At 35.0% G+C, this 12,931-nt stretch overlaps 1 protein-coding gene across 3 annotated transcripts in view; it reads left to right on the forward strand.

The window, feature by feature from the left end:
• Positions 1 to 12,931, forward strand: part of CHM (CHM Rab escort protein) — a 198,867-nt gene that overhangs the window by 76,200 nt on the left and 109,736 nt on the right. For all 3 annotated transcript variants that reach the window (XM_040630263.1, XM_040630269.1, XM_040630272.1), the window contains exons 5-7: positions 7,046 to 7,433; positions 12,186 to 12,302; positions 12,802 to 12,922. In XM_040630263.1, the coding sequence (XP_040486197.1) occupies positions 7,046 to 7,433; positions 12,186 to 12,302; positions 12,802 to 12,922 (626 nt within the window). The remainder of the gene's footprint in view (positions 1 to 7,045; positions 7,434 to 12,185; positions 12,303 to 12,801; positions 12,923 to 12,931) is intronic.

Consider the following 12,931-nt stretch of genomic DNA (forward strand, 5'->3'; position numbering starts at 1 on the left):
TCTTTTTGATAAGTCTGGCTAGAGGTTTATCAGTTGTATTAATTGTTTCAAAGAACCTACTCCTGGTTTCATTAATCTGTTGTATTGTCTTTTTTAGTTCCTACATCATTTATTGCTACTCTAATCTTTATTATTTTCTTCCTTATGCTGGCTTTAGGTTTCTTTGGGTTTTTCTTTCCTAGCTCCTTTAGGTGTAAGGTTGGATAATTCATTTGAGACTTTTCTTGCTTCTTGAGGTAGCCCATATTGCTATATAGTTTCCTCTTAGAATTGCTTTTGTTGCATCCAAAAGATTTTGGACTGTTGTGTTTTCATTTTCATTTGTTTCCGTGTATATTTTTTAAAGATTTTATTTATTTTTTCAAGAGAGAGAGACAGAGTACGGGAGAGTGAGCACGAGCATGGGGGAAGGGCAGAGGGAGAGGGAGACACAGGCTTTCTGGCTGAGTAGGGAGCCCACCGGAGGGCTCGATCCCAGGACCCTGGGATCATGACCCAAGCTGGAGTTAGAAGCCCAACGGACTGGGCCACCCAGGCACCCTGTTTCCATGTATTTTTTAATTTCTTCTTTGATTCCCTAGTTAACCCATTCATTGTTTAGGTAGGACCATGTTGTTTAACCTCCATGTATTTGGGGTCTTTCCAGATTTTTGTCTTGTGCTTACTTTCTAGTTTCATGGTGTTTTGGTCAGAAAAGGTGCATGATAGGATTTCAGTGTTTTTGAATTTAAGACTTGTGTTATGGCCTAATATATGATCTGTTAATAGAGAATGTTCCATGTGTGATGGCAAAGAACGTGTGTTCTGTTTTAGGATAGAATATTGCGAATATTATCTGTTAGATCCATCTGGTCTAGCATGTCATTCAAAGCCGTTGTTTCCTTGTTGATTGTTTGTTTAGATGATGAATCCCATCTATGTAAGTGGGGTGTTTTAAGTCCCCTACTATTATTGTATTATTATCAGTTTCTTTATGTTTGTTATTAACTCTTTTATTTATTTGGGTGCTTCCATGTTGGGTGCATAAACATTTACAATTCTTATATCCTCTTGTTGTATTGTCTCCTTTTTAATTATATAGTATCCTTTGTCTCTTGTTACAGTCTTTGTTTTAAAGTCTATTTTGTCCAATATAAGTGTTGCTGTCCTGGCTTTCTTTTGACATTTATTTGCATGATAAACATTTCTCCATCCCCTCTCTTTTAATGTGCAGGTAAATGAGTCTTTTGTAGGTAGCTTATAAATGGGTCTTGTTTTTTTTAATCTACTCTGTCACCCCCTGTCTTGATTGGAGCATTTAGTTCATTTACATCCAAAGTAATTATTGATAGATGCGTATTTATTGTTATTTTGTTACTTGTTTTGTGGTTTTTGTATTTTTTCTCATTAATTGAGCATCTTAATCACATCAAGGCTTTGGGGTATCTGCTCTGCACTTCTCTTAGCTTGCTGTCTAGAGTTACAAAGTGGTTACCAGAATTCTAAACAGGTTTTCATGCAGCAAAGACCTCTAAAAATAATAGGAAGGGGGAGAGTTTTCCTAACATATGTATCCCTTTTATTTTTTTAGAAGACGTTGGGTGGTGACAGGTGGGAGCTACACTTGGGTGAACAGTGGAACCACGATGTTGTACACCTGAAACTAATGTAACATTGTGTGTCGACTATACGAGAGAGAGAGAGAGAGAGAGAGAGAGAGCGCGCGCGAGCGTGCACACAAGCGTGCTCACAGAGGGAAAGGGCAAAGCAGACTCCCTGTTGAGCAGTGAGCCCCATGTGGGATTCGATCCTAGGACCCTGAAATCATGACCTTAGCTGAAGGCAGACACTTAACTGACTGAGCACCCAGGTGCCCCATATGTATATATTTTTATTATTATTATACTAGAGAGTCTTCATCAGGAGCCCCTAGCACACTCTCCCTTGTCGTATTGGCTAAAACTGAATAACCAGCTCACTCCTAAATCAGTTAGCAGCAAAGGGCTATAAATTACTATAATAGGCTTTAATCAGCCATGATCCTTTCCCTAGTTCTGGAATTACATCTCTTTTGCTAGGGAGGAGGAGACTAATGGTTGCTCTGTAGACAACCAGCAGTACTTGCTGTACATCATCTTACAAACTTTTGTCCTTGGAAAAATGTGACAGGAGGTTAGTATGTCAGCTATATTCCATAATGTGTGTTAACATTTGAAGTTGGTAAGAGTAGAGAAAAATATATACCAATATATTTTATTGTAGCAATTCAAAATTGAATATAGTGGTTTTTTATATTGCTAGTTTCCAGAACAATAACTTTTGGATAGTCTGATTTTTGTAACTCTTATGGGTAACCATAAACATTTATTTGCAAGAATAAATAGCTGGTTAGAAGTTTAACATATACTGTGCAAATCAGGAATGATTGGCCTTAGAACAAAGCACACACAACTAAGTAAAATAATACAATTTTTGCAACAACCTATACTGTGGTGAAAAAGATGCAAATGGAAATGAATAGTTAAAAGCTGTGCTGAGTAAATTAATCAGTTGGTTGGCAATTTTTATTTGACTTATCTCAAACTGTGACTGATATTAGGCATAAAAAAAGTTGCATTCACTGTGAGGTATTACTTTGTTAATACAATTTATTGATAAACAATACTAGATAATACCTGAATTTATACCCCCAGATTCTTAAATATATATATTTCTTTCTTTGGTTGGACTGTAAATATTCTTTTTTTTCCCCAAGCTTTTATTTAAACTCCAGTTAGTTAACATACACATTAGTTTCAGGTGTAGATTTAGTCATTCAACACTTATATAAAACACCTGGTGCTCATCAAGGCGCCCTCCTTAATCCCCATCACCTATTTAACTGCCCCCCCACAACCATCTCCCCCACCTTCCCCCCACCTCCCCCTTCCCCCCACCTCCCCTCTGGTAACCATCAGCTTGTCATCTATAGTTGAGAGTCTGTTTCTTGGTTTTCTTCTCTTTCTTCCCCCCTCTATGTTCATGTCTTTTGTTTCCTAAATTCCACATATGAGTGAAATCGTGTGGTTTTCTTCTCTGTCTTATTTCGCTTAGCATAATACTCATGAGATCCATCCATGTTGTTGCAGATGGCAAGATTCCATTCTTTTTTATGGCTGAGTACTATTCCTATCATATTTATGATACATGTGTATCTCACATCTTCTTTATCGATTTATCAGTCAATGGACATTGGGGCTCTTTACATAATTTGCTAATGTTAATCTTCTATAAACATCAGGGTGCATGTATCCCTTCGAGATAATATTTTGGCATTCTTTGGGTAAATACCCTGTGGTGCAATTGCTGGTTTGTACAGTACTATTTTTAATGTTTTGAGGAACCTTCATACTGTTGTCCAGAGTGGCTGCACTAGTTTGCATTCCCTTCAATGGTATAAGAGGGTTCCCCTCTCTCCACAGCCTTGCCAAGACCTTTTGTTTCCTGTGTTGTTAATTTTATCCATTTTGACAGGTGTGAGGTAATATCTCATTGTAGTTTTGATTTGTATTTCCCTGATGATCAGTGATGTTGAGCATCTTTTCATGTGTCTGCTGACCATCTGTGTGTTGTCTTTGTAAAAATGTCTGTTCATGTCTTTTTCCCATTTTTTAACTGAATTATTTGTTTTTTGGGTGTGGAGTTTGAAAAGTTCTTTATAGATTTTAGACACTAACCCTTCATCAGATACATCATTGGAGAATGTCTTTTCCAATTTTGTAGGTTGCCTTTTAGTTTTGTTGATTATTTCCTTCACAGTGCAGAAGCTTTTTATTTTGATGAAGTCCCAAAAGTTTTATTTTTGCTGTTATTTCCCTTGCTTCAGGAGACATATCTAGTAAGAAGTTACCACAGCCAATGTCAGAGAGGTTGCTTCCTGTGTTCTCCTCTAGGATTTTGATGGTTTCCTGTCTCACATTTAGGTCTTTCATCCATTTTCAATTTATTTTTGTGTATAGTGTAAGTACGTGGTCCAGTTTCATTATTTGCATGTTGCTTTCCAGTTTTCCCAACACCATTTGTTGAAGAGACTGTCTTTTTCCCATTGGATATTCTTTCTTGCTTTGTTGAAGATTAATTGACCATATAGTGGTGGGTTCATTTCTGGGTTTTCTATTCTGTTTTGAGATCTATGTATCTATTTTCATGCCGGTATTATACTCTCTTAATCACTACAGCTTTGTAATGATGTAAGCCGAGGTCTTGAATTGTGGTGTGTCCAGCTTAGCGTTTCTTTTTGAAGATTGCTTTTTGCTATTTAAGGTATTTTGTGGTTCCATACAAATTTTAGAATTGCTTGTTCTAGTTCCGTGAAAAATGCTGCTGTTATTTTGATAAAGATTGCATGAAGACTGTAGGTTGCTTTGGGCAATATAGACATTTTTTAAAAATATGTTATTCACCATACAGTACATCATTAGTTTTTGATGTAGTGTTCCGTGATTCATTGTTTGCATTATAGACATTTTAACAGTATTCTTTTAATACATGAGCTTGCAGTGTTTTTCCATTTCTTTGTGTCACCTTCAATTTCTTTCATTAAGTGTTCTAGTTTTCAGAGTATAGATCTTTTACCTCTTTGGATAGGTTTATTCCTAGGTATCTTAGGATTTTTGGAATAATTGTAGAGGGGATTGATTCCTTGGTTTCTCTTTCTGCTGCTTCATTATTGGTATATATATGCACCAGATTTCTGTATGTTGGTTTTGTATCCTGTTATTTTACTGAATTCATGTATCAGTCCTTGCAATTTTTTGGCGTAGTCTTTGGCGTTTTCTGTATAGAGTATCATGTCATTCTGCAGATGGTGAAAGTTTGACTTCTTCTTTGCCAGTTTGGATGCCTTTTATTTCTTTGTATTGTCTGATTGCTGTGGCTAGGACTTCCAGTACTATGTGAAATAATTGTGGTAAGAGTAAACATCCCTATCTTGCTCGTGAACATAGAGGAAAAACTCTGAGTTTTTCCCCATTGAGAATGGTATTAGGTGTGGATTTTTCATATATGGTCGTTACTATGTTGAGGTATGTTCCCTCTAACCATACTTTGTTGAGGTTTTTTTTTTTTTTAAATAATGAATGTACATTGTACTCAGATGCTTTTTCTACATCTTTTCAAAGGATCATATAGTTCTTATCCTTTTTTTTAAATTAATGTGGTGTATCATATTGATTGACTTCTGAATATTGAACCATCATTGTGGCCCAGTAATAAATCCCACTTGATCATGGTGAATAATTCTTTTAATGTACTGTTGGATTCAATTTGCTAGTATCCTATTGAGAATTTTTGCAGCCATGTTCGTCAGGGATATTGGCCTGTAGTTGTCTTTTTTAGTGCAGTTTTTGTCTGGTGTTGGAATCAAGGTAATACTGGTCTTGTAGAATGAATTTGAAAGTTTTCCTTCCTCTTCTGTTTTTTTAGAATACTTTCAGAAGAAAAGGTATTAACTCTACTTTAAATGTTTGGTAGAATGCCCCTGGGAAGCCATCTGGCCCTGGACTTTTGTTTGTTGGGAGAGTTTTGATTACTGATTCAGCTTCTTTGCTGGTTCTGGGTCTGTTCAAGTTTTCTGATTCTTCCTGCTTCAGTATTGGTAGCTTATATGTTTCTAGGAATTTATCCGTTGCTTTCAAGTTGTCCAGTTTGTTGACATATAATTTTTCATAATATTTTCTGATATTTTCATAATATTATCTGATAATTGTTTGTATTTCTGTGGTGTTGGTTATTTCTCCTCTGTCGATTTCTGATTTTATTTATTTGTGTCCTTTCTCCTTTTTCATAAGTCTGTCTAGGGGTTTATCACTTTTAACAGTTCTTTCAAGGAACCAGCTCCTAGTTTCATTGATCTGTTTCGTTTTTGTTTTTGTTTTGTTTTTAGTTTCTATGTCATTTATTTCTTCTCCAATCTGTATTATTTCCTTTCCTCTGCTGGCTTTAGGCTTCGTTTGTATTTCTTTGTCTAGCTCCTTTAGGTCTAAGGTTAGGTTGTTTACTTGAGATTTTTCTTTCTTGGACTGTCGTGTTTTCATTTTAATTTGTTTCCATCTATTTTTTATTCTTTAATTTCCTGTTTCACCCATTTATTCCTTTTTTTGGATTTATTTATTGATTTGAGAGAGAGAGAGAGAAGGAGAGCATGGGCAGGAGGGGCAGAGGGAGATGAAGAGAGAATCTCAAGCAGACTCAGCACAGAGCCTAACACGGGGCTCAATTTCATGACCTGATCATGGATAAACCATGCAAGTGAAATGCATAATGCCTGTTTTATCAGTCAAAGCGTATGGACTGAGAATGTTAACCCTAGTAGTAACTTTGGAATTGGGACTTCCAGTAGAGTAATAGACACTAATACTAAAACAAAATAAAGCAGGAAAAAATACAGAAAGATCCTCTTAGGTACCACATTGTGATAAGCCACCTTAAACTTTATGGCAGACTTTTTATAGCTCTGTCACACCATTAATAATAATAATCTTTGATAACTACCACTGTTGAGCATTTACTATGTGCTAGGCATTGTGACAGGTTCTTTGCGTGTGATACCATGAAAACTAAACTATTAATCTTCAAAACAACCTTGTGAGGTAGATGCTATTATCCATATGTTATAGATGAATAATTTCGATCAGAGAGGATAAATAACTTGTCTAAGTTCACAGAGTTCCCTAATCACAGGGTCAGGGTTTGAACACTGTCCTATTTATTCTGAAGGCTGTGCTGGTAAGCACTTTTGTTTCTAAAATAAAATTCCCCTGATGGCATTAGATTCTCAAAAGTGTACATGTGACAGACCCTACTAAACTCTGAAATCTTTATGTGTATTTTTCAAATATTAATTATGTTTCATATTGTATTGAAATCTTAACAGATGTATGTTTAGTGTGTGGTTCAGATAAGACAAAATGTATACTGAACTTGATAATATAAATGGGGTAAAGAAATAAAAATAGCCATTAAAATAATGTAAAGATGTGGCCAGTGCAATTACCAAAAGTGTGTTGTTATTATAATTTCTCATTAGTCAGGATTTACATGAAGATGTCGAAGAAGCTGGTGCACTGCAGAAAAATCATGCTTCCGTGATATCTGGGAACCCCACTGAAGCTGCACATTCTGCCTATCAGCCTTCAGAAGATGAGTCATTATGCACTGTGAGCTGCGAAATGCCCACCGAACAAACTCCAAGCAGTGATCAAGAGACTGCCCTAGAAATAAACGATGTGGAAGTAACAGGGGAAAACGAAAAACATTATGATGATAAAACTCGTGTGAAGTCAGCTTCAGAAGAAGAAACAAGTGAAAATGTGCCCACAGCAGAAGACACTGCGTTGCAACCAAAGAAAAATAGGATAACTTACTCACAAATTATTAAAGAAGGCAGGAGATTTAATATTGATTTGGTATCAAAAGTAAGTGCTAATTTTCTTCACCTTATTATTAGAATAATACTAATTTTTAATTGATTGAAAATAGCATCTGGGACCATAAACCCAATTTTTATAATTTTATTTTTTAAAGTGTGGGACATTTGTTTTATAAAGAGATAGTAGCCAGAAATTTATAATTCAGTTAAAATATTTTTTAAATATAGGTTTAAAAATGCAGTAAAAATGCTCAGTACTATAGCACAAGAATACTTTTGTACTAGAGCAGAGTCCATTCTAATATTCTCCTACTACGTGGACACTATGAATTCTATCAAGAGAAAAATTCTAATGAACCTAATTATAAATTTATATTTATAGTTTATTAAATGAACTTTTTTTAGCCCTTCTATATAACTATTTTAACATCTGTATGATGGTGAACATTCTGAAAAAAACCAATACATTCTTGAAAATCATCTGTTCAGGTGTGAGGGCTTTGGAGGATAATTTAACAGTTGGCAAGAGGAGGGAGGCTCAGAACAATGCTGTTGTCTTTGGTTATGTTTCAGTCCTTAACTCCGATTTTAGATCAGTGTAACTTCAGAGGAGGTCCCCCTCCAAGTCTTTGGAGAGTACAATGTTGTATTGGGTTTATAGGAAGCAAGGTTAATGTAGCACAAAAAGAACAGAAAACAAGTAAGGATAATGGTCTTAAAAGGTTAGTTATAGGGGGCGCTTGGATGGCTCGGTCGGTGAAGTGGCTGCCTTCGGCTTAGGTCTTGATCCCAGGGCCCTTGGATCGAACCCCACATTGGGTCCCCTGCTCGGTGGGGAGTCTGCTTCTCCCTCTGCCCCTCCCCCCGCTTCTGTGCATGCACATACACTCTCTCTGTCTCTGTCTTGCTCTCAAGTAAATAAAAATCTTTAAAAAAAAGAAAAAAAGAAACAGGGCTGGGAGAAAGTAGAAAGAAACAGACCAAATCCATAAACTGAGGGCAAACAATAAGAAATTAAAAAGAGGTAGGAGAGTGTAGTAAACAAAATTAGACTTGCCTCAAAACTAGGCTTTTCAATTTAATGTGCTGTCTTGAAGTTTCAAGTTACAGAGTAAAGAGAGAGACTAATTACATATTCTTCACATTTTGCTAATACAGTCCCATATACTCATATGCTGCTCTTTTTGAACCTGATGCCTAAAAATAGGAGATTTGTTGTTTTGTTTTTGTTTTTGTTTTTGTTTTTTACTACCCTTTGTTTCTTTCTATCACATAGCTTTCTGTGTCTGATTCTGTCCTGCTCTGAGTTGACTGCTACTTTGGGCCTACTTCATATTTCTGCACCATCTATTTCATCTTCTCCAGCTACTGTGACCCTGCCCTGCTTTGAAATCTAGCATTTTTTCCATGTTACCTTGTCTATTGATTCCTGGGTGGAAGTTTATTCATAGTTTACTAATGGTCTTACTGTTCTCATGAACAGAAAATAAGTTTTACAAAACCGAAAAAGAAAACAAAAAAACTGAAGTAACAAATGGGCTTTGTTCTGAAATTTTCATTTTTAATTAGTTACTTGGAATATGGAATATCTAACTTAAATGATGATATAAATGTTGGTTAAGAATCAGCAATAGTTGGGGCACCTGGGTGGCTCAGTCATTAAGCGTCTGCCTTCGGCTCAGGTCATGATCCCAGGGTCCTGGGATTGAGCCCCGCATCAGGCTCCCTCCTGCTGGGAGCCTGCTTCTTCCTCTCCCACACCCCTGCTTGTGTTCCCTTTCTCTCTGGCTGTCTCTCTCTCTGTCAAATAAATAAATAAAATATTAAAAAAAAAAGAATCAGCACTAGTTTATAATAGTCTCTAACCCTTATGGTAGCTGAAATAGAGTATAAATATTGCAAAGGAAAATGGTAGATGATGGTGCTGTTATCAATTTTTGGAATTAGTGTAGGAAATTATTCACTTGTAAAAGAACGTGATGAATGCTTATTGTAGTGGAGGGGGAGATAGTTTAATTAGATGCCAAGACATTTGAGGAGACTTTTAAGATTTCTGGGTATTTTCATGAGTTTAAGTGGATCATAATAGTGGTTCTTTTAGGGTAAATTAAAAACAGATGTGTCCAGAGTGGTCAAGGCAGTTGTACTTCGTCCTGATAGTAATTTTTATGGTTTTATATATTTCAAAAATAATAATAAATTCATCCTACAAAAGCAGCAGTAGCTAAAGAATGTAGAACCATAGCAATATAAGAGGTTTTCTATCGTTTTTTAATGTTAGTCATTTAGTGAATATTTACTGAGTACCTGTGGTGTGGAAAGCAGTGCATTCCATGATATTGGGGCCATCAGTTACTCCTTGGAAATTCTGTCTGATCTAATTTCAGTTACTGCATCTAAATTTAGGGTGATTGCCAAATATCTGTTTCAAGCCCTGCCTCTTTCCTAAAGTCCAGTTTGATGTCTCCAAACTACTTGATATTTCTACATGAATTCCATCTCAAAGTCGTCATGGTAAAACTGACACATTACTGTGGTGCTTTACAGTTTACAAAACACATCCACATAAATATAGGCTTTTAAAAAGTAGTCTTATACTACTCAGGGTAGGTTAGTTAAATCAAATATTTATCATTTTTATGTAGTATATATATTATGATTATAGTATAATATTGTACTGCTTAGAGTAATAGAGAAAATCAGAGTTGAAGTTCTTAGAATTAGAACTCTTTTCTAAGAAAGTCCATACCCTTAATAGTTATGGAACCAACATGGCCAAGTGAAGCAAAAATGATTAATTAATTATTAAATGTAATATTGAAATATTCTTTTTTATTTATTTTTATTGAAATACAATTAACATACAATATTAGTTTCAGTTGTACAACATATTGATTGGACAATTCTATACGTTTACTCATTGCTCACCATGATTACTCACCTTCTATCACCATACAACATTGTTACAATATTATTGACTATATTCCCTGTGCTGTACTTTTCATCTCCATGACTTATTTTATAACTGTAAGTTTGTAACTCTTAGTTCCCTTTATCTATTTCACCCAGCCACACCCATCCATCTCTCCGGCAACTACCCAGTTTGTTCTCTTAGTTAAGAGTCTCGTTTTTTGTTTCTTTGTTCATTTGTTTTGTTTTTTAGATTCCACATATGAGTGAAATCATGTGGTGTCTTTCTCTGACTTATTTCACTTAGTATACTGCCCTCTAGGTCCATCTGTGTTGTTGCAGATGGCAAGATTTCATTCTCTTTATGACCAAATAATTCCATTCTCTTTTATGACCAAATAATTCCACACAACTTTATCCATTTTTCTGTTGAAGGATACTTGGTATTCTTTAGCCTCTCATCACTGAAATTTCTGTTTTAAGTCACTTAGAGAATGGTGAAAAAGAGGCTTAGGTTTAAATACTGTACTTGTTATTACTAAGCTTCAGACAAAAGTTTAGTGTAGTTTTAATTGAAATGTGTTCTTACTCTTCGGTGTTATTGTAAGCGAATTATTTTTAAGCTGGCATTAAATCTTAAGTATTACTAGATCTAATTAAGTGAAAATACATCTTATGTTTATATTAATATTTGTGAAATTATGACTACTGAGGGATCATTGAATTTCAAGTATTTGTTTTTAAGCAAATTAGGTATTTGAAGTACATATTTTTTATTATAATTACAGAATACTTGGTAGTATATTATTAAAAACATGGGCTATATCAGTTGTGTAGGGTATTAAGCTGAAGATAATGAAATAACATGCTGAGTTTAGTAGTCAGGATAGTTTGGATTAGTTTCCAAAAAAAAAAAAGGAATGCCAGTTTTGTTCAGCACAATGCTGGACTTTATAAAAATTTACCTAATACTGATTTTCAAAGACTTTACTGACCTCTTGGTTACTCAGACTAAGGGTTTGGATTGATTTTTGAAATTCCCTTTTTCTTTGTAGTAAAGCTAATTGCTTTCTTTCCCTCCACTATTACAGATGTAACACATTTTTAAAATTTATTGAGTTATAGACACTTAAAGGTATATCAGTATAGGACATAGCCAAATCTGTTGCATTTAACCATATGGTTAAATTTGGAACATGCTAGATAATACTGTTGAACTTGTTTTTGTCTCTCTGATAATTGTTATGAGAGATGTGAAAGATTAAATCAATTCTTCATGTGCATGCTGACAATAACCATCATCCTCATTTCTTGAAAAAGACATATCTCATATAAATCTAGACTGCTAGAATTATAGAGGGACCTAAAATTTGACTCTTGTGGTAGAAATGCGTAACCAGTCTTTTTCTTTTTTGTTTGGTGAGGAAGTCCAGCGAACTCATGTCTTCTTAATAACCACTGTCCTTAGGCTACAGTTTCTTACTCAAAACCCTTGGGCCTGTTGTGTTCTGTTATTTAGATTTAAAAAAATTCTTAGCAAGGTCTGAGGAGGCACTCTTTAATTAAACCTATTAATATTTCTGCAGTCAAATGTATGAATATTCACAGTAAGTGGGGCAGAGATAGAAGAGCCTGATACCAGTTTGGGTCATTTTGTTGCCAAACTAATACAGAAAAACTTTGGATTCAGTGTTTTTTAGGTTTTGACTTTTCAGATAATCAGTTGTAAACCTGTAGTAAAGTGTGTTATGTACTACAATATTAATAGGTAAAGTGCTTTTTACAAATATTAAAAAATATATGGAATCATATATCTTTATTTAGCATTTATCAATTTTTCCACAACTTTGCCTTTTATTTCATCCTATAAAATATTTTCTTTGTACAGCTGCTGTATTCTCGAGGATTGCTAATTGATCTTTTAATCAAATCTAATGTAAGTCGATATGCAGAGTTCAAAAATATTACCAGGATTCTTGCATTTCGAGAAGGAAGAGTGGAACAGGTACTTTGCTACTCAAGTATTGTAACTGGGTATGAGCTTAAGTTATTATGATTTGTTTTGGAAGGATAAGCAAATAGGGTTGTTGTTTTCCTGGCAAAGCAGCGAATTCCAATCCTGCATGGTAAAAGTAAATAGTAAGAGATTACTCAATTAAAATTTCTAGTGTTAATTTTTCATAAGTTATTCTGCAGCCTGATGTTGGTGTTGAAGAAAGGTTACTATCAGGCAGTATTGCTAGATTTGAGCTGTTATTTGTACCCAGTTAGGGGTGACATGCCATTGGCCTTTTAATGGCATAAGGAGCAACTTGGCAGAATTAAGTAAGAGAGCTCACAAGTTAATTAGCTCTGAAGCCAACAGATACCATTAGAACTGATGGAAAGTAACACAAATGGCTAGAATGGAAATAATGATCTTGTTATAGTTATAGGGAAAAATGTAATTTGGAATGCTGTATCGCTAGGAAGCAGTTTTCTTAACTTAAAATCATGTTTTTCAGGTTCCTTGTTCTAGAGCAGATGTCTTTAATAGCAAACAACTTACTATGGTAGAAAAGCGAATGCTAATGAAGTTTCTTACATTTTGTATGGAGTATGAAAAACATCCGGATGAGTATAAAGGTATTGTTT

This window comes from Ursus maritimus, assembly GCF_017311325.1.
Source record: "Ursus maritimus isolate PB19 chromosome X unlocalized genomic scaffold, ASM1731132v1 scaffold_X1, whole genome shotgun sequence".
Classification (NCBI taxonomy): domain Eukaryota; kingdom Metazoa; phylum Chordata; class Mammalia; order Carnivora; family Ursidae; genus Ursus; species Ursus maritimus.